This window comes from Vulpes lagopus, chromosome 2, assembly GCF_018345385.1.
Source record: "Vulpes lagopus strain Blue_001 chromosome 2, ASM1834538v1, whole genome shotgun sequence".
Lineage (NCBI taxonomy): Eukaryota > Metazoa > Chordata > Mammalia > Carnivora > Canidae > Vulpes > Vulpes lagopus.
In genome coordinates, this window is record NC_054825.1 from 95,445,454 (window position 1) to 95,466,295 (window position 20,842).

Below are 20,842 nucleotides of genomic sequence, written 5' to 3' on the forward strand. Positions count from 1 at the left end.
GGAGTCCCAGGATCGAGCCCCACATCAGGCTCTCTGCATGGAGCCTGCTTCTCCCTCTGCCTATGTCTCTGCATGTCTCTCTGTCTCTCGTGAATAAATAAATAAAATCTTAAAAAAAAAAACAACCAAAGAACAAACTTTCACCTCAAATCCAGAAGAAAATGAACCTAGTATCAAAGGCAGTAAGAATAAATAACATTGGTTTTGGAGTTTTATCTACATTTTATCTTTTTTTAATGAGTATCCTTTTTTTCTTTTGAATCATTTGAGAATAAGCTGTTGACATACAGTCACCCCAAAATATTCCGGTATCTATTTCTTACAAACAGGAACATTTTCCTATATCACCCAGTTTTGCCTTTTATCAAAAAGGTGTATATACAGATTACATTTAGTTGTCATGTTTTGTAAGTCTCTTTCAAACTTAAACAGTTGTTGAGCTTTTTCTTGATTTTCATAACTGTCAGATTTTGAATATCTAGGTCAATTATTTTATAGAACATGTCTATGTTGGGTTTTGTCTGATTTTTTTTTATGCTTAGATTCAGGTTTGTAATATCTTAGAATGATTAATACATTCTTTTTGCTGCCTCTCAAGTGGAACTTCTTCTGTATGATTTGTCCAAATTGATATCTTATACTTTGATCCCTTCATTAAAGTTCTGTCTGTTAGATCTATTACTATGTTCTTTTTTGTTTGAAATTAATTACTTTTTGATTTGTATTTGTAATCAGGTAAGTATTTTGATTTGAAGGAAGTACTCTGAGATTGTCAACACACTGTTCCTCCTCAAACTTTTATCCTCTGACTTTAGCACCTGTTGTTGTTTTTAGCCAGATTAATTTTACTGTGGTAATTGATAAATGGTAACTTTTCTATTTAATCTTGACCCCTTTTGTATCAAAAAGTTAGATCTTAGAGAGCAGACTTTCAGAAGTGGAGTAAATACGTTTCTGCAGAGTTTATAGTGGATTAGCAAAGAGGGTCACTAGCTAAAATGATTTTTAAACAAAGAAGACAAAGAATATTTGATTTAATATGCTTTTTTTTCAAAATTGGAATCCAAACAAAAAGTAAGTTTTTCTGTGGCAGGTGTTAAGTAGGATGGCATTTATTGCATATTTTGGCGGTCTAAAATTATAGATAATCAGATATACTCTTTAGTTATAAAATATGAATTATTTTTGAGACTAGTAATGTTTACTGCTTATTTTTAGTGGTATGTAAACTACCAGAATTAAATTTATGTTGATAGCTGATTTCAGTGACAAAACTAAGTGCATTTTTACACATTGAAGTACAAAAATGTGTTTTTCATGCCATGACAAGATGATGTATTTTCCATACTTGTGGTATATAATTGTGGTATACTAAATGTCTGCTTTAATGGATTGAAATTTGGGGTTATTTTTTCATTACTATCTTGTGTTCTCTCTCACTTTTATTTTCTAGCAGTTATGGTAAATTACTTTAGATATACTAAAAATTGTTTCCATTTTGGATTTTTTGTTATTTAAACCCATTTAATGGTTGTTTGAGTATCTTCTGGGAAAAAAAAAAAAAAAATTTGTAAACGTTACCTTGATAGCCAGGAACTGATTGTACTTTAAGACTCCTCTGGTACTTTATTACAGTATGTTTAGTGTTAAGAATAGTTTAAGATGTCCTTGAATAATCTGTTCAGAAAACATGTTATATCAGCCTAACATAGGGTTTTAAAGCCAAAAGACTTGTGGTAAAGCCCTGATTCCGTAGTCTGAGTCTGTGACCTTTGGGGAAGTCACTTAACATTTCTGAACCTCAGCATTCACATCTATAAATAGAGATAATTAAACTTAGTCTTCTCGTGCGGTTGTCGTGGGAATTATTTTTATTCAACAAATATTGGATCTAACATGTAACAGGCACTGTTCTACGTCTTGGATCAAATAAGCAAAATATAAATGAAAGTACCCCAAAATTGTGATGTGCTATACGTATGTAATCATAATAAACATGAATCTGGGTGTATTATTTATTTGGTAGGATAGGACTGAAAGATTGTTAGTGCTCCCCAAATTATATTTCACATACCAATTTTTCTTATTTTAATGAGTTTTTCAGTGAAAGACCATGTTAAGGTCAAAGATTTGGAAATGCTGAATTAAAGGTGAACATTTTCTTCATTGTAAGACTTCTTAACTTTTAATGTGTACTATGAATTTATTTTGTGTCGCTTTTTACAAACTTACTGCTTTAGTGTCTTTTATTTGGAGAACATCTTGTGGTTCCCCAGTGCTCTATGAAATAACGCTTTTGAGGAATGATGGCCATGCACTATAATTGAATCATAAGAGAGTTCTCCAGACTTTTTAGCTATGTTGAGTTTACCCTTGGATGACATCTTGCATTGCTAAAGTTGTTTGATAGCAAACTCTCATTCTGAGGGGCAGAGCATTTATCTAGATAGTGATGATAAAGTAGCCAGCATAAGAAAATAATTTGAATTAATTTGAGATAATTGTTTGATATAATATTGGATTTTATAATGCATATAAAGATGGTTGATAGCTGTATTTTTTCAGAAAGGTTTCATTTGTGTGTGTGAAATACTTTACAGGTGATTTTTTTTTTTTACTAACTAAAACAGTGATAGCTCTTTTTAATCTAGTTTTTATGAATATCAGAGAACATTTCCCTGGCACTGTTACAACCTGGAATGTAAATAGCTTTGCTATGTGTAGAAATACTTTGTGGAGACAATTACTATTGTCTGGGATTCTAGTTTCACCATCAATAAAATGGTAGAATTGAACAAGGTGATTTTTAAGATCTAAAGTTTTGTGAATATGTTTCCACATATTGGAAATTAAGTTGGATTTGTTCCATCTATTGACTGCAAAGTCGTTTCATCTTGGTGGGCTATAAATGTTGTATTTCTGTGTGGTAAGCCTATGGGTGAATTCTGCTTCTCTCTTTTGACCTGTTTCTCTTCTCTGACAAATTTTCATAATTTAGGAGGGAAGAACTTGATAGTCCTGGCATGGCTCATATATTTACCCTGAAGCAGTCATCATGGTTCAGTGATATACTGGCTCAGGGCACCACAGGATCTTCCCTGTAACCCTGGGTATGTGTGTGTCAGTGTGAGATTTTTCTAATTGTCGTCTTCACCAACATCAGATGATTCTCAAAGGAAATGGAGGTGACAGATCGTCAAAATCAATAGGTGCCCATTAAAGGAAAGGACAGTTTAAAACTTAGTTGGAACTTATTCATCATATGATTAATCTGCTTATTAAGGAATAAACCAAGATTGAAGAGCTTTAATTCCTTTAAGTGTCTCACTGAAAAAGAAATTTTACAGAAGTAAAAGTCAATATAATAATTTAAAGATGTGACATAAAAAATACTATTAATCCAAAAAAATACTATTAATCCATTTTTAACATTCACCTGAAGCATAAAACATTCAATACATAATAAAACCATACTGCAGTTCTTTATATAGTTCATTACAAAGTTTTCCTCAGTTTTTGAATTTGAAAGGGTTTACCAGACTCTACAGAACAGACTCAAATAAAGCTTTTATTTAAAGGCAAAGGATGTCCTCCAGCAGGAGAAACATAATGTAGGTAAGCATTTTGAGAGACATATCCCATATGCAAGCTCCCACAGACACTTATATGTATACAAGGATTGTGCTGAATCTCCAGCTTCAGCTACCAAGATCTAGCTTCTGAGGATCTCAGTTTCCCCTTTCAGTAATCAAGCCAGTCTTGTCACACCAATTAGGCCAGCTACCCAGCATCAATAAAACTGTTACACAGGGAATCACCAGGGGAGATTTGGGAGTTTGAGACCTTGAACAAGCATATCATAAATCCCATTGCCTTTGGCCAAGAGTTTAAAACCAGGTATCCAGGTATCTCTAGTCCAGCTATAAATCAACTCTGTCTTCACAATTATTACATAAAGAACACCCTCCTCATTTCAGATTAGTATTTTAATAATGTCATTCTCCAGTTTGAATCATTTTATTTTCAACATCATTATTCAGTAGAAAAATAAGGCAAACTACATGTGTAATTGTAAATTTAATTATATGAATAGCAGTTTAAAAAGGTAAAGTTAGTTTTAGTAATAAATATTTAACTCAAAATATGCAAAATATCATTTAAACATCTAATCAACTTACAGACTTGAGATATTTCACTTTCTTTTTTTGTACTCTTTGAAGTCTGTGTACTTTATACTTATGCTGCATCTTGGACCAGCTACATTTATAGTGCTCTATAGCCATGTGTGAGTGCTGGCTACCATACTGGATAGGCAGCTCTAGACTGAAAACATAATTGCTGTGTAACAGCCTTATCCGTTAGAAAAGTGTTCTACATTCTAAATATCAAAGTTAAAAACAAAGGAAATACTTATTTTCGTCAGTGATCCTCAGTCATTTTTAGTGCATCTTTACTCATTCAGTAGACAGTTATTGAACAACCCCTATGTACACCAGATTAAATACTGGAAGTATATTCCCTTTGAAGAACTTAAAAGTCCAGTGGATGAAAATGATCTATTAACAGATTACTAAAATACATATTATAAGTCCTGATAAAGGCATAAGTTATATGGAAACAGAATTGGTGGGTATGTTTTGGGATGAAGGATGTAGGAAGATTTCACAAATCTTTAAGAGCTTGGTTATAAAGGATGAGTGGGGTGTGATAAGCTGGGAAAGAGCAGAGCGAGGTTATTTTAGTCAGAAGGTACAACGACATAATCAAAAGAGTATTCTTGGAAAACTGCTAATAGTTTAGTATGGCTAGAATTTAAAATACCTTTGGGCAAGATGCAGGAAACGAAGGCAGAACTGTATATGGGGGCAAGAATATATATCATAGTATGCTAAAGTGTGTGGACTTTGTGATGAAGACCTAAATGATTTTACAATGAGAAAAAAAAATTTTATTTTGGAAATACTGCTTTGATGGTGGTGCATCAAGTGAGCTGAGGCAGAAGAGGGAGACTAATTAAGAAACTTTTGTAAACAATAAATGAATTGTTCACAGTAAATTATTGTGAACAATATGTTTTATAAACAATAAATGTAAACAATCATAACAGGACTGAGGCTAATTTTTTTTGTGGCTGGATGGTTTATAGGAATGGGAAGCAGGGCATAGTAAAGATAAAAAATCAGATGTGACTTGGAGCTTTGTATGATTTATTAAGTTGTTTTATAAGTAACCAGCTCTTTTCAACAACTTACCAATGTAGTTCACAGGTATCTGAACAAGCACAAATTGAATAAGGACAGGATTTTGCTGCCCAAGTAACATAGCAAGTAAGAAGTAAAATGACATCTAGTGGTGAAATCAGGTGATTCTCTGAACATCCTTTAATTTACATATGCTTTATAAAATCTTAGCTAGTGCCTTATTACTTGATTTGACTTAGAAAATGGTTAGTATAGGATTACAGATAAATAAATTTGCCTTTCTGGAATGTAAGCAATCATCAGTGACATAATTTTAAAAATCTGAGTTGAAATAAATCAGATTATGCTGATCAGAAGGACTCATTAATTTCTAAGCAAGATTCATGAAAAAGATCACTATAAAAACTGCAGCGTTTCTGATTTACAGAGTTAATAAAACTCTCTTAGCATCCTTGTAGGGGGCAGGAAGAAAGTTTACTTACAAAGAAATAAAAATCAGACTGGCTTTAAACTTTATTATAAGTTTAAATGCTAGACATAGGAGAGGGAACATAGAGGACTAAGCAAGATAAAAGCTAAGAGTTTTGTACTTAGTCAGGTTTTATGCACGATACACAAGCTCAAACTTGTAAAGATTTAGTAGATATACCACCCAATGCCCTTCTTTAAAAATTGTTCTAGCCACCGAAAGATTGGTGGTGAATATTGGAAGAAGTGAAATTGAGTTATAACTGAATAGTTGTTTATATCATGAAGCAAATACACAACAAATAACTTTTGAAAATAAATATATAAAATGTATGTCTGTAATCTCAAGTTCTATCAGTCTGACCCTTCCATTAGAGCATTGGATAATAGATGGAGAATAAAGGCCTGATGCTGGCTTTCAGAGCAAATATCTAAATTCTTCTGAAAGCTCACGTATTTCTGAATAGATTGAAATAGTGGTTGAAATTCTGTGTTCTTTGTAGGGTTATGAGGAACTATGTTTCAGATTTTTTTCCTACTTTGTTTTTTTCCTCAATTTCTTCTCCCCTGTCAACAAACCAGTGTTCTCTGCCAGCAGTCCTTTCCAGTCCCTTGATCTGCTGGTCTCATTCTATCATTATACGCTTTGATTTTTGTAAATTAGGATTCTAGAGGTTCGAGTTTCATTGTACTGTCATTTTGTACAAAGAGGGGAAGAGATGATCCCCTGGGATCTTTCTTTTTTTTTATATATTTATTTATTCATGAAAGACACACAGAGAGAGAGAGGCAGAGACACAGGCAGAGAGAGAAGCAGGCTCCATGCAGGGAGCCCAACGTGGGACTCGATCCCGGGTCTCCAGGATCATACCCTGGGCTGAAGGCGGTGCTAAACCACCGAGACCCCCGGGCTGCCCTCCCCTGGGATCTTGAAGCAGTATTAGATACTGTAATATCAGTTGACAGGTGTGAGTTTATAAAAATTTAATGTAATAAAGATGACATGTTGTATCAACGGGGAAAGCAGTCATGCGTTCAGTAAGTATTGGTGGCAGGTGCATACCTCTGTCACAACTCTTCAAACTATCACATTTTAAATATGTGCACTTTATTGTCTAGCAATTGTAGTTCAATAGAACTATAAAAATAGCTCTGAAATTATTAGAGGAAAAATACCTTCCCGGTGCCAGAATATACTTCAGAAAATAATTAAATGTAAAAAGTGAAACTATAAAGCAATTTTAAGAAATTGCACAAAAAATTTAAATAATTTCGTCATGCAGAAGAATTTACCAATAAGCATGAAACCAAGAAGGGGAATGACAAAAAAGGGCTGATAGCTTTTTCATACATATACATACATATTATTTATAAATAGAACCATATCTCACCAGTCCCTTCTCCCTCAGCCTTCCCCCACATTAGCAGCCCAGTGACCAAGTGCACTGTCTCAAAAATCTTACAGGTATTCTTCAAATATATATATATTTAAACATATATATAAACATATATTGTATTAATATATTATATATAATATGTATGTATATATTAACACACACCTATAAACAGAGGTTTTGCCATTGTTTTGCATGAAATGGAATTAATCTTTTTTGTATGTTTTCTTAATCCACTCTACTTGAGGGGATTCCCTTCATGTCATCAGGTATAGCTCTAATTCCTTCATTTTAATGGTAGTATAGTAGCCAATTGTTTGTTTCCCAGTTTTTCACAAAATGTTCAGCCATTTCAAAATAACAGGCATGTACTTTATCTTCAGTTCTTGATCCCTACTAGTTATGCTGTCATTGCCATCTTATACATTATTTGATAGGCATTGGTCCTTTAGTTTCTATGAAATAAATGCATAGTAGTAGAATTGCTCTTCCTAAGAATTAGTTTTAAGTATTTTTGTTTATAATTAATGTTCTGAGACTGCCTTCCAAAGAGACTGTATCCTTTGCACATTTCTTTCAGCCATATGTGAGTACCTCTTTTACAGTGTTCCTGCCCCTTTTACTTTCTGTATTTTACTTTTTTTTTTTTTTTAACTTCTTCATTGCTGAAGGTTTCATAGTTGACCAGAGAGGAACTTTCTTCTTAGGTATTTTCTGGGCATGCACACAACTTTGCACATGTGTGCAACCCTGTAGTACTGGAATATGTTCAGTTTTTCAGGTTTTTTTTTTTTTTAATTCTTGCCCAGACTCTTATATTCACCTGAGACCACAGCCCTCCCAGCTATGATACTGCCATCAGGTTGCTATTTTTTTCTATGACACCCTGGAAGTGTAAGGCCTTTTATCTCTGAGCTGATGTCCGTGTCCAATGAAATTGCCACAACACATTGGGAATAGAGGTTTCCAGAAGCTGCAAGTTGGGACAAAATATTCATTGTGGCCTAGGGAAGCTGTTTGTTTGTTTTTTTGTTTGTAAGGTTTATTTATTCATGAGAGACACACAGAGGCAGAGACATAGGCAGAGGGAGACACAGGCTACCTGTGGGGAGCCTGATGTGGAACTCCATCCCAGGCCCAGGATCACAACCTGAGCCAAAGGTAGACACTCAACCACTGAGCCACCGAGGCGCCCCACGGGAAGCTGGTGTTAACGGAACTGCAAAAAGAAAAAAAATCTCAGATCTCTGTTGACTAATACTAATGTATTTTCACATCTGCCTAGACACCTAACTGGGGAATGACGAGGATGGGCATAACCCTCATCAAAATATCCTGGTCCCCCCATCTTACCAAGCTTCAGTCATTTCCTTTGGGTAGATAATGTTCCACTTGTTTTGTGACTTCAATTTATCTTCAGAGTTCTCAAGTGGTTAACTTTAGTTGTTTTACTACTATATCAATTTTTGTGAGAGAGCAAGTTGAGGTCCTTACTTTGTCATTCTGGAAGTCTGTTCCTTTCCTAAATTCCTTAGCTATTCATAGTTAGTGAGTCCACCATGTGAGCACTAAGGTTGTTTTCTGCAAATCCAAGAAGAGCTGTTAGAATTCTAATTACATTAAATTTGTGAGTTAATCTTAGAAGAATTGACATTTAGGATTTTAAATCTTCTTAACTTGAAATTTAAGATTGATGAAGACTTGATTATTTAAATTTATATTTCTGTGCAGTTTTTTTTCCCCAAAATTTTATTTATTCATGAGAGAGAGAGAGAGAGGCAGAGATGCAGAGAGAGAAGCAGGCTCCCCGCAAGGAGCCCAGTGTGGGACTCATTTCCGGACCCCAGGATCATGCCCTGAGCCAAAGGCAGGCGCTCAACCACTGAGCCACCCAGGCGTCCCTTCTGTGCAGTTTTAAAAAATTTCTAAGAATTCAATCATAAGTGACTCTAGGAAAGATGTTTGCAACATATGATAGATACTGTATTAATGACCTTTGAATATAAAATGTACTTTTAAATGTAAATGAGATAATATACAAGATAGGTGAAGGGCATAAGCCATTTTTAAAAGAAGATATATAGATGACCACAAAGTTGAAGAATGGTCAATTAAAACAGTACAGCATCATTAAAATTAAATACCCTTTCCACTTAACAACAACAACAGCAAAAGTAGCATATTTAGGAAGAATGTGTCAAACTATGGTCTTAACACAGCTGATGGAAGTATGAATTGGTACAACCTGTTTGGATTACAATTTGACCCAGATATCCCTTTTCCTAAGAATTAGTACTAAAGATAAATCATTAATTTATTTACTTATTAAATAGTTACTTAGTACCCACTGATATGTCAAACAATGTTTGTCACCAGGGATGACAAACAGAAAGCATATATACACTTAAAAAACTTTGCAGTATGGAGTTTACATTCTTATTGGTGAGGCAGGCAACAAACAATAACATTTAAATAAAAGTTTATTAGAATGAGTGAGGTGTATTATGGTGGGGGAGAAGCTGAGAAGGAAGTATTGGGATAGGGCATGCGTTTGGGATCTCCAGGAATAATGTATTAATGTTAAGAATGATTAATTTTTAAAAATAAAGATATGTTTTATTTTCTTTATATTTTTCTGAGTTTCTACGATGAACATGCAGAAATAGCAAAAATCAAACTTATTTTAAATAATAAAATTCTTTGGCTGTATGAGTTTCTGACGTTTTATAGAGGTTGGTTTATTTATCAGTCTTTTTGGACATTACAATGGGTAGGTTTTACTTTAGGAGAATAAATATAAATGAAGTTATTAACATAGGGTTTAATTTTGCAACCTATCACACTTGGGTGAAAAATATTATTTAGATTTGTTTTTCTCAAATCTAGCTATTTTAAAACTTCATTTAGAACACTGAAATGAATGCTTATCTGCAGTTAAGAACATTCGGAAGGCTGTCAGTTTCTTTTACAAGAATTTTGTCACATAAAGATCATTACTATTACTCATTTACTTTTCAGCACTGAATTTCAAACAGATTTACTTATTTTCAATATTTTGTTATTAAATACTTCTTTCAAAATCATTTAAAAATGTTTCATGGTGGATTTTATTATATTTTACTTTCATTTTTTATATAAACTATCAATGTGAGAATTTAGAGTAACTTAGAATTTTAGAATTTAATGCAGGAAAATATATTTTAGGAAAACAGTTAAAGGATGGGAAGAAGCCAGAACCATGCAAACCTATCCTCAAGGTGGAGTTCAAAACGACTAGATCTGGGTAAGATTTTACTTCATTGCCAATATTCATTGTATATAAGTACTCAAATAGCACTGAAGGCAATTTTGTCACTATGTTGTAAAGTCTACTTTAGAATGGTCTAGCCCAGTCTTAAATTTTATGCATTCTTTATTTAATGAAATAACTAAAAGTGGTAAATTAAGGATAAAGTACTTCTTTGTATTCTCTGTCTTTAATAGTTTTGTAATGTATCTTGGAAGGTTTGAATAATCTTTCTTGTCAAATGTTATACATTCTGTTAGATTAGTCTTCAGTAACAGTGGTGTTTATTCACTACTGTAAATTGTGGGATAAGTGGTGAAAAAAGTTTTTAAAACAAACTATTTATGTTAGAGGTGTTAATTATGAAAGTCAGATGTATTCTTCAAAAATTAAATCTCATAAGAATATTTGGCAATTATAAAATATATACATCTTAATATTGAAGTTTATCAGTTATATTTTATATTTTTTATATGTACCAAATATTTAAAACCATAACAAAGGAAAAATTGTAAATGTTTTTTGAAAATGCCACGTTTCATTCACCCCTAAAAGAAGCATTTTATCTGTGCTCTGGTTCTCTGGGAAAACTGTGTGGTTTTATTTACTATAGCTGTGTAAGAGAGTGAATTTATGTAGTATGGATAGTGCATCGGTTCTTGGATTGTGGTCCTTGGGCCAGCAGCATTAACTAAGAACTTACTAGAAATGCAAATTCTTGGACTCCACCCGGGACCTTCTGAATCAGACACTCTGTGGCTAGAGCCAACCACTCTGTGTTTTACTTAGATCCACAGGAGTTTCTGATGCATGGAAGTTTAGGATCACTGATAACATGTTTTTTATATCAATTGATGACTACTGGTTGTTATAACTGGCCCACTTCCCTTTTAAATTTGCCCTTGTTCTAAACATATTCATTTTAGCTGTATTCTCATTTGAGAAAAGACAGTAGGAGTAGGTTGAAGAATCATTAAGATTGCTACTATTTGTCCTTGATCCTCATTAGCCTTCTGGGATTCAAAAGATATACTGTTCAGACAAGCAGTTGAATGAACTTCAAAAGGAATGGCATCTGTTTAATTGACTGTGGCTCCCTCACTCTGTAACCTTTGGCATAGAGTTATTTGAGGTCTTTGTGCTTCACTTTCCTCAGTTATGACATGAATATGAGAATAGGTTAGAAGGTTGCTGTGATGATTTAAGTGAAACAGTCATGTATTGAAAACATTTTACAGAGTGCCTGGTACATAATAAACTTTCTATACATAGTTCCTCTTACTGTTTCCAGGAAACTTCCTACTACCCATTGATTTTTCTTTTGCCATAATTTGTTGCATGGCAAAGGAATGTAAGTAGGAAAAGTAATAATTGCAAAAAAAAAAAAAAAACAAACCTTGGGGGGAAACTGGAAAAAAACCTTGTGTTTCTGGTTTATAATACAGCATCAAAGGAATTGTCCAAACATTTAAATTAACAGTGTTTACTGTCTTCTGAATTACCAGTTCATTTTAACAAATACTGATTGGCAACAACGGTGGAGGTCCAGGGAAGATCTTTCTCTCTCTCTCTCTCTCTCTCTCTCTCTCTCTCTCTGTTCCTGTTTTCAATTCTTATGAATGGTAACATTTATGTTTTCAGTTTCTTCAGGATGGTGGCAATATTTTTTCTTTCATAAGATCAGACATGAGAAAAAAAAAAAGTCTAGCTCTTTTGCATGCGTTTGTAAATACCTTTAAATAGATCGATAGGATCACTATCTGAGAACAATTTTCACTGCTTTCCAATTTCTTTCCTTTTTTTTTTTTTTACCTGGGAGAGGAAATTCAGTAAATTAAAAGGTTCTCTTTTTCACCATGGTCTCTTTCCTTGAGATAGTTCCCTAGAATTCCAGTGTGTAGCCAACCTTGAGAACTACTGCAACCCCCATTCTGCCTATAATGAAATCACTTTCAGTTAGAGAAGCTAGTCAGTTCTCACCTTTTCCTGTTTCTAGCAAGTGTCATGGGCAGGTGCCAACTAAAGGGATTCAGGTTGGTAATAGGTAACGTTGGCAAACTGCCAGATTTTATTAGATGAGCCTGCCTTCCCTCCTCAAGATATTCTGCATTTTCTTTTTTTACCTAGAAATTATTCTAGGCAGAGACTCCCTTTCATCCTTTATAGCTTAGCAATAATATCATAGCTTTGAGGATATTTTGGCCATGTTTTCTAGATTGGGTCCCCAGTAATATAGTCTCAAAGCATGTTATATATTTCCCTTCTAGAATTTGTACTTGTCATTAATAATGAAATTATTTGTTGATTGTGTGCCTTCCCCTTTAGATACTAGCTCAGTGAAAGCATGAGACATACCTGTCTCATTTCTAATTGTCCTAGCATAGTGTTACTTAATATATGGGAAACAGGCTGGTGTTTAGAAAAGTGCAGACATGAAGAATTAGCAGTTATAGGTTAATAATAACATAAAATTTAACTCTGATGGAAAGGTACACTCGGACAAAAATATGGAATCAAGATATTGTGCCTAACTTTTATTTTCTAGTAACATAAAAGCATATATTACACTGAGAGAGACCAGATTTTTCCCTTATATAGTGAACAATGACAGTATAATTAACATAGCATTTAAATAGCACTTTTATTAAAGATAGGGGACTATTCTTTATATGGCCAGTTTTTAATAAAAAGTCAAAAGTTAAATGTTAAGTCAATTCTTTGAAGTTGTTTTTTTGAAAAAATTCGTGTGACCCAGGTGTGAAGTGCTCCAATGAATGGTGGTTGAGAAAATGATTAAGAGTCAACCCCTCCCCCCCCAAAAAAAGAGAGTGAACTCCAGAGCCAGCCAATCTGGGGCTAATCCCTCCTCAACTGCCTGCTCGTTGTGCCATCTTGGACAAATCAACAAGCTTTCTGTGTTGTTTCTACCTTAGAGATTGTTATGAAGATTAAGCAAATATAAGAAGCACTTAGAACATACTCTTTCTTCCATTTTTCTCACATATCACTTGTCTCAAAACAGCATTTAATAACCCCTGACAAATATCTAAACTGCAGTTATTCTCTGATTTTCCTTTCACAGAGCAGATGTACAAAGTGCAACGTTGACGAAATTATAATAACTATGGAACTTCACTAATACTCTTCCCTGGATTGAGAGTTCTCTTATTCTGAGAAACATTATGATTTAGTGCAGTATTTATTTGACACACAACGTTACATTAATTTTGGTTGTACAACATAGTGATTCAACAACTCTTTGCTTTATGCTGTGCTCACCTCAGGTGTAGCTACCATCTGTCACTATACAGTGCTATCACAGTACCAACGACTGTAGTCCACATGCAGTACCTTTCATCCCTGTGCCTTACTTATTCCATAACTGGAAACCTGTATTGCCCACTCCCTTTCGCTCATTTTGCCTATTCCCTCACCCTCTGATTTTTTTGTTTTTAGATACTAAATGTGATCTGTAAATGAGTTTTGAAAATACTTTTGTTGGTTGTGATATCAATTTTTAACACATAGACTAGAATAAGAAAGAGTGCACTGCACATTTTAAGGTTAAGTACTGGTTTATGAAACTTGTTCATTTGTATGTACTTACATTTCTGTATACCGTACCATGAAATAAAATATACTTCTTACTATGAGTCATGATCATCATATTTGAGAGCCCCCAATTTAGTGGAAATAACTGAGGCTTTGGATTTTCAGACTTAGGTTCAAATCCCATTCTGCCATTCAGACAACTGTGTTGTCTTTGGCAAATTGCATAACATCATTGAAAATCTGTCCTTACCTCAGTGAAATAGGGGTAGCAGTTACCACTTAATAAAATAGTTGTAAAGACCTGAAAGAAAAATATAACGTGTCTAGCACGTGGTAGATGTTTGGTAAATTGTAGTTCCTTCTTTCCTCCACTGCTACATTTTTCATTTTGCTATTAGACTGCATAAGAAGTTACAGGCAGGGCCAAATTTTCAACAAGAATCAACTTGGGATAGAGTCATGTTTTCAAACAGGTATTCACTTGAACTCCTTAGAGTTTTACACTACAGAGCACTGGAAGTTAGTATCTTTTTTTGTTTTTATTTAAAGATTTTATTCATTTGAGAGAAAGAGAACACATGAGTAGGGGAAGAGGCAGAGGGAAAGGGAGAGACCTCAAGCAGACCCTATGCTGAGCCAGTCTTGATTCCATAACCTTGAGATCATGATCTGAGCCAAAAACAGAAGCAAGACACTCAACTGACTGAGCCACCCAAGCACCTTGTAAGGTAGCATCTTTTAAGAAATGGACTACCATTCAAGAAATTACCGATTTGCGGGGAGCATCTCTGGGAACCTAAAAGTGACTATTATCACAATTAAAAATGGCAGTTTAGTCACATTTGGGAACCATGTCTAATATTAATTTATTCCCTTTTCTTCTTCTACTTTTTTTTAAAGATTTCATTTATTTATTCATGAGAGACACAGAGAGAGAGAGAGGCAGAGGGAGAAGTGGGGCACCATATTGGGGGCCTGATGTGGGACTTGATCCCAGGACCCTGAGATCATGACCTGAGCCAAAGACAGACACTGAACCACTGAGCCACCCAGGTGCCCCTACTCCTTTTCCTTATAACACATACTATGACAAACCATTTGTGTATAGGCCCAGAAAGTAAATATTTCAGGCTTTGCAAGCAGTATAGATTTTAATTGGCAGCTACCCAACTCTGCTATTATTACCCAAAAGCAGCCATAGACAACTCATAAATGAAAAAAAATGCAGCTGTGTTCTAATAAAACTTTATTTATAGACACTGAAATTTGAATATCCTTTAATTTCCTGTATCATGAAATATTTTGTGTATTTTTTTCCAACTGTTTAAAAATATAAAAGTCATTTTTAGTTTTCAGGCCATACAGGCAAAAATAGGAAGTGGGCCATAGTTTGCTGATCCCCCTCGATAAGCACACATGTACGTGAACATAATAATATATTTAGATTTATCTGTGAGCAAAAGTTGCTCTCTGCCCCCAGCGCCATGATGCCTAAATTTGTTTTTAGTAGATGATTTAATTTCATATGTGCACTAAAAGCTATAGGTGGATTTCCTATAAAAGAATATGAAAAAAAACATCTGGGGAGCTTATGGCTCAGCCAGTTAAGCATCTGACTTGATTTTGGCTCAGGTCATGACCTCAAGGTAGTGAGATTGAGCTCCATGTTGGTCTTTGTGCGGGGTGATTCTCTCCCCCACTCCACCCCAGCACTGCTGGCACAAGCACGTGTACACTCACTCACTCTCTCTCTCAAAAAAAATTTTTTTTTTTTAAAACAGGCTGTAATAAAAACTCAGGGTGCATTTGTGATATTCTGGTTCTGAAAATATCTAAAAGTCTATTTCAGTAACACTCACAAACTTGGTATCACTGAGTTTCCCCCACTGCTGCTAGAAGTGTATCCAGCCTAATTCTCTGAAGCCCAAAAACACACACCCTCGTGCAAAAAAGATTTTTTTCTCAGAACACAGGCTTGTTCTTGTATATTTTTTCCTTCTGCTATAGATTTTTCTTAAGTAACTATCTGTGTAATAACCTATAATGACACCCTGTGTTTACTGTGTACCAGACACTGTTCTAAGTGCTTTAAACATAGTAACTTAATCTTAGCAACCACTATGTGAGGCAGATATTATTATTACCTTTGTCTTATAGATGAGGAAACTAAAACAGAGAGGTTGAATAACTTGCCCAAAGTCATACAAGTCATATACAAGTTGTAAACCGAAGATCCGGATTTAATTCTGTACTCTTAACCACTGTATTTCCTTTTTAATGAAACCTGCTCTCTGCTCACATTAACCACCAATCTCCAAGATCATATTCATACCTACAGATCTCCCAGCAGCAATTGCTTTGCTAAACTACCCAATAAAACTGTGATGAAGAAACTTCACCTTCAGTTCATTCACAATATGTTTACCACTGAGAACAATGTTTTAGAATATAGTCTTTACATCAGTATGTACATTTGTATTGTCCTCTTCTCTCATGCATGGAGCATCTTCTTTTTATTTTCTTGCCACCAATGTATTAGAGTAGGCAAATGTTCCATATTCATTCTCTCTCCAACCCCAATTCATGATAAGCCATAGCAACCAGAAGAGAGCCTCATTCAGATAACATGCTACTTTCAGAGACAAAAGTAGTTCCCTTTTTTATTGTCTTAACAATTCTTATATCCTTACTTGAGATAAAACTAGCTTCTTGTCTTTTGAGTTCAAGACTTTTAGATGGCTTGGCTTCCAAGCACCAAGAAGAAAAAAAGCTAGGTGGACATCTATTATAAGCCAGGTATCCTGCTATGCAATTTGAATGCATTGCCTCCCATAATTTTCACAACACTATGAAATAGGTACTTTTATCATCTCCATTTAGGGATGTAAATAGTAAGTCTTAGTTTAAGTTAACTTGCCCTACGAAGTAGCAGAGCTGGAATTTGAGCTCAAGTTGACTCTGGAGATGGAGCATTTACCAGTACATCAAACACACTCACAGTTAGGATGAATTAGGATATAATCGTCCTAATGATTCACAAGTCACTAAGTTTGCCAAGAACTGTTTTTTTTTTTTTTTTTGAGAATTTTTTTTTTTAAGTAACCTCTACACCAAAAGCATGAGGCTCAAGCTCACAACCCTGAGATTAAGAGTTGCATGTTCTCCCAACTGAGCCAACCAGGTGCCCCTAATTTCCTCTCTTAAACTTGCTAATTTATCAGATCATCTTCATAAATTTAACATTAAATCATACTCAATACAAGTAATTATATTAATGTGAACCAAGAGGAGATTTTGTCTGTGCCTCTTTAATAGGTTGAATAACGTAATGTGAGTAACCCAGAGGACTAGAGAGCTTCTTAGATAACTTCTAGTCTACAAATTCTAATTTTATGAGGTCTAGGTTTAGGTTTTATGGTATCCCTTTGTGGCCATGGCACTTGATCTTAACACTGTCTAGGAAAAATCCGTAAGTGGATTTATAATTAATTGTGTCTAATGAGAGACGACATCTTTGAGTCCAGAGACTCTTAAATTTCATATGCCTCATCAGATAACGTTTCCTGTTCTCATGTTAACCTTTCCCATGTTGGTGAGAAAGTTTCAATCTTAAGTTCGCTAATTCTCATTTTATCACTCTCTTCAGAGGCATTCTTATGACCCACCGGATTTTTATCTGTATTGTCTTCAGTCTGTCAAAACAAGAACACTTTCTTTCAGTTTTAATCTCCAAACCTCCTACCTAACTAGAATAACTCAGTATTCACTTTCTTAATTTTAAGATAACATTTGACTTACAGTCCCTTAACACTATAATGATAGAATCCCACATAGCTAGACAACAGACTACAAGATTGATGGCTCTATCTTCTGACATTAGAATACCTCATTTAGCAGCTATATGAAGATTGGGTTTTATCTGTGGCTTGCATTAATTTAAAGTGCTAAGATTCTTCTATTTTTAAGTTTTTCCCTAAATTAGTTCTTAACTCCTTATTAAATTCAAACTGATATCACTAATTAAGTCTGCTGATAAATCCATTTTATATCACTCGCAAGTTTTACTTGTTAACTTTGTATGATAGTAAACATTTCTTAATCCCTTGAAGTATATTTAACCAGTGGTAGTTGCCAAAATGAAGGTGAAGTGCCTTGAGTATAAGAAAAAGGAGGACATTCAGAATAGTTTCTTGACAGTTCATTACCCTTTACAGCTAAGGTGCCTAGCACTGGTATTTTTTCATGAAAAACACCAAAATGAAGAGGTAGAAAAAGGAAGACCAGTAGATTTTGAACAGGCAAAGAAAAAAACAAACATAAAAACAAGATACTCCCAGGATGCATCGTGGAAATGTTTGTAGGAGAGAGTAAGCATTGTTTGCTGCTATAGAAAGATTGGTTAGAATGATAAAAAAGATTAGAAGATACAGTTAAGGGGGAATGATTTGCAAGAGTTTTATTAGCATTGTTTAAAACATGAGCCAGGTTGTAGGGACATTAAAAGAAGGAAAAAAGAAATGGGTGGATTAACAGAAAATACTGGTTTAGAAGATGTGTTAATGTTTTCAGCAGTAGATATAAGTAGCATTTAAATCTCATCAGGAAGAGGGAGACATAGTTTTGTTTTTACTTTTAACTTAGGGAATACCTCCATATGACAAATGGCAGAAAAGAATGAACTGTTGGAATAGGATATACACTGAAAATGAAAAGGAAATAATTTAGGAAGAAAGTTTTAGAGTGAATTTCTCATGATGAATTCAAAGTAGAGTTGGAGAGGATAATTTTCTTTTTTAAATACTAAAAGTATTGTGATATGATTATATGATCCAGATTCTTCCAGAAAAATTTTTGGCTATGGAACCAAAAGTCTTAGGATAGGTAAGTTTTGCGTTTGGAAATGGAACACCGAAATCAGTAAAGTAGAAGATGAGTAAAAAGTGAAATAGTAGAGGCGGGAGTGCTGGCCAAAGGAAGGAGTGAAGCTGAAGGAATCAAATGATGAAAGATAAGACTATTTTGGCCCCTCCTGTTGGAACCAGCACAGTTAGCACTTGGTAAATGCTTGCTGAATGGATGAATCATAATTATATTCTAAATTTGTGTAGTGATTTTTGAGTGGCCTAGGAAGCAGAAAATCCTTTAGCATTAGATATATTTTATATTACATTATAATACTGAAAGTATAATGACAGGGAAATGACATTAAAAATTGGCAAACTATTTCCATGGGATTTCATCGGAAAAATACAGTTTCTTAAAAAAGTATGGTTAATCACAATTGTTATATTTCATTTCTTTTAAGATTTAATTTTTACATAACTTCTGTACTGAACATGGAGCTCCAGCTCACAACTCCGAGATCAAGAGTCACATGATCTTCCAACTGAGCCATCCAGGCACCCCTTTTAATTTCGTGTTTAACCACTACTATTTTAAAGTTTTTTTTGGAAGTACCTAGGTTTTTTATTTTTAAATTATAACATTAAAGTCTTCACAAAAGAAACATATTACCTGTAATTTCTGTTCTAAAACAATTTTTTTTCTTTTGTTCATTTTCCTTCAGTCTTTTTTCAGATACATATCCAATTTCACCTAGTTATATTCTTAGAGCATATTCAGTCTGGTGGTGGTTTTTTTTTTTCTATTTAACATATCTAAAGTATTACTCGTTTCTATCAGATTTTTTTTTAAATAATCTTATAGGCTGTGTACTTAGACATTCCTCCCTTTTGCTGAACATTTAGTTTTTTGATATTGAGATTTTTCATATTACAGATAAAAATATAGTAGTGAACAGATTCTCTTTTTTGACATTATAGATAATTCAACAGAAGATAGAAGATTTTTTACTATTGTACTATTTTTAAAGATTTTATTTATTTGAGAGAGAGAAAGAGCACAAGCAAAGGGAGAAGCAGACTCCCTGCTGAGCAGGGGGCCCAATGTGCAGGATCCCGGGACCATGATCTGAGTTGAAGACAGATGCTTAAACAACTGAGCCACTCAGGCACCCCTATTGTAGTATTGCTTTACAATAAATTTTCAGTGATGAAATTTTGAGGATAAAAGATTTTTATGAATCTTGACAAGTTCCCACATTGCTTCTTGAAAATATCTGTGTATACTTTAAAGAATGGAGTATAAACTATAACAATTTCATCAGTCTCATCGATGGGAGATGTTTTTGTTTTATTAATTACCTACCTTAAAAGTAAGCACTTTGGCTTTGGAATCATCTTAAATTTTGTAACCACAATGCAAACTCCTAAATGACTACTGGAATAAAGAAAAGGCAATCTGCTTGGATAATAGGGACTGAAGTTAAATTTGTTTCCATTTGCATATAAAATGGTGTTTTATAAAAATTTTATGATTCAGTTTTTTGCAAGTAGCCATCCAGCTGAGCTTTTATGTTTTAGCAGGGACCAAAATTATTTATATCCTTGTCCATGACCCTGTATCTAGAAACTGATGAATTTAACAAAGTTGGTATAATAATGGTTGATACTCACTTGGTAACAGTTCTTCCATTTCTGAAGTCCTAAAATAGAATTTAAAACCTCATAGTTTTTTTTAAATCTAATCGTTTTTGATGTGTATTATTTATAAAAAGGCAGAGCTTTATTTCAAACCTAATGTTTCCAATGTTGCTTATTTGTTAAAGCTATTCAGATATCCCTTTCTTACACTGCCTCTAATTTATTACTCCTGCTTTTTCTACTGCTGAAATTCAATCTGAGCTTTCCTATAGTTTCTTCTTTTAGAGCCATCCCTTCTTTACCATCTTAATTGGTTCTCTGTTGCATCCTTAAAGCTTTATGGTTTTGTCCAAACTAATATAAGGCTCGTTTTCCATCGTTATTCATCCTAGTCTACTTTTTTCCATTATTAAAATGCATTCACTTGTGATTTGTACATGGACTGAATATCTTAGTGAT

General features: G+C 34.1%; 1 protein-coding gene across 3 annotated transcripts in view; it reads left to right on the top strand.

The window, feature by feature from the left end:
* STXBP5 (syntaxin binding protein 5) overlaps window positions 1–20,842 on the top strand; it is a 168,291-nt gene that overhangs the window by 66,127 nt on the left and 81,322 nt on the right. For all 3 annotated transcript variants that reach the window (XM_041740439.1, XM_041740441.1, XM_041740447.1), the window contains exon 9: window positions 10,268–10,346. In XM_041740439.1, coding sequence (XP_041596373.1) covers window positions 10,268–10,346 — 79 coding nt within the window. The remainder of the gene's footprint in view (window positions 1–10,267; window positions 10,347–20,842) is intronic.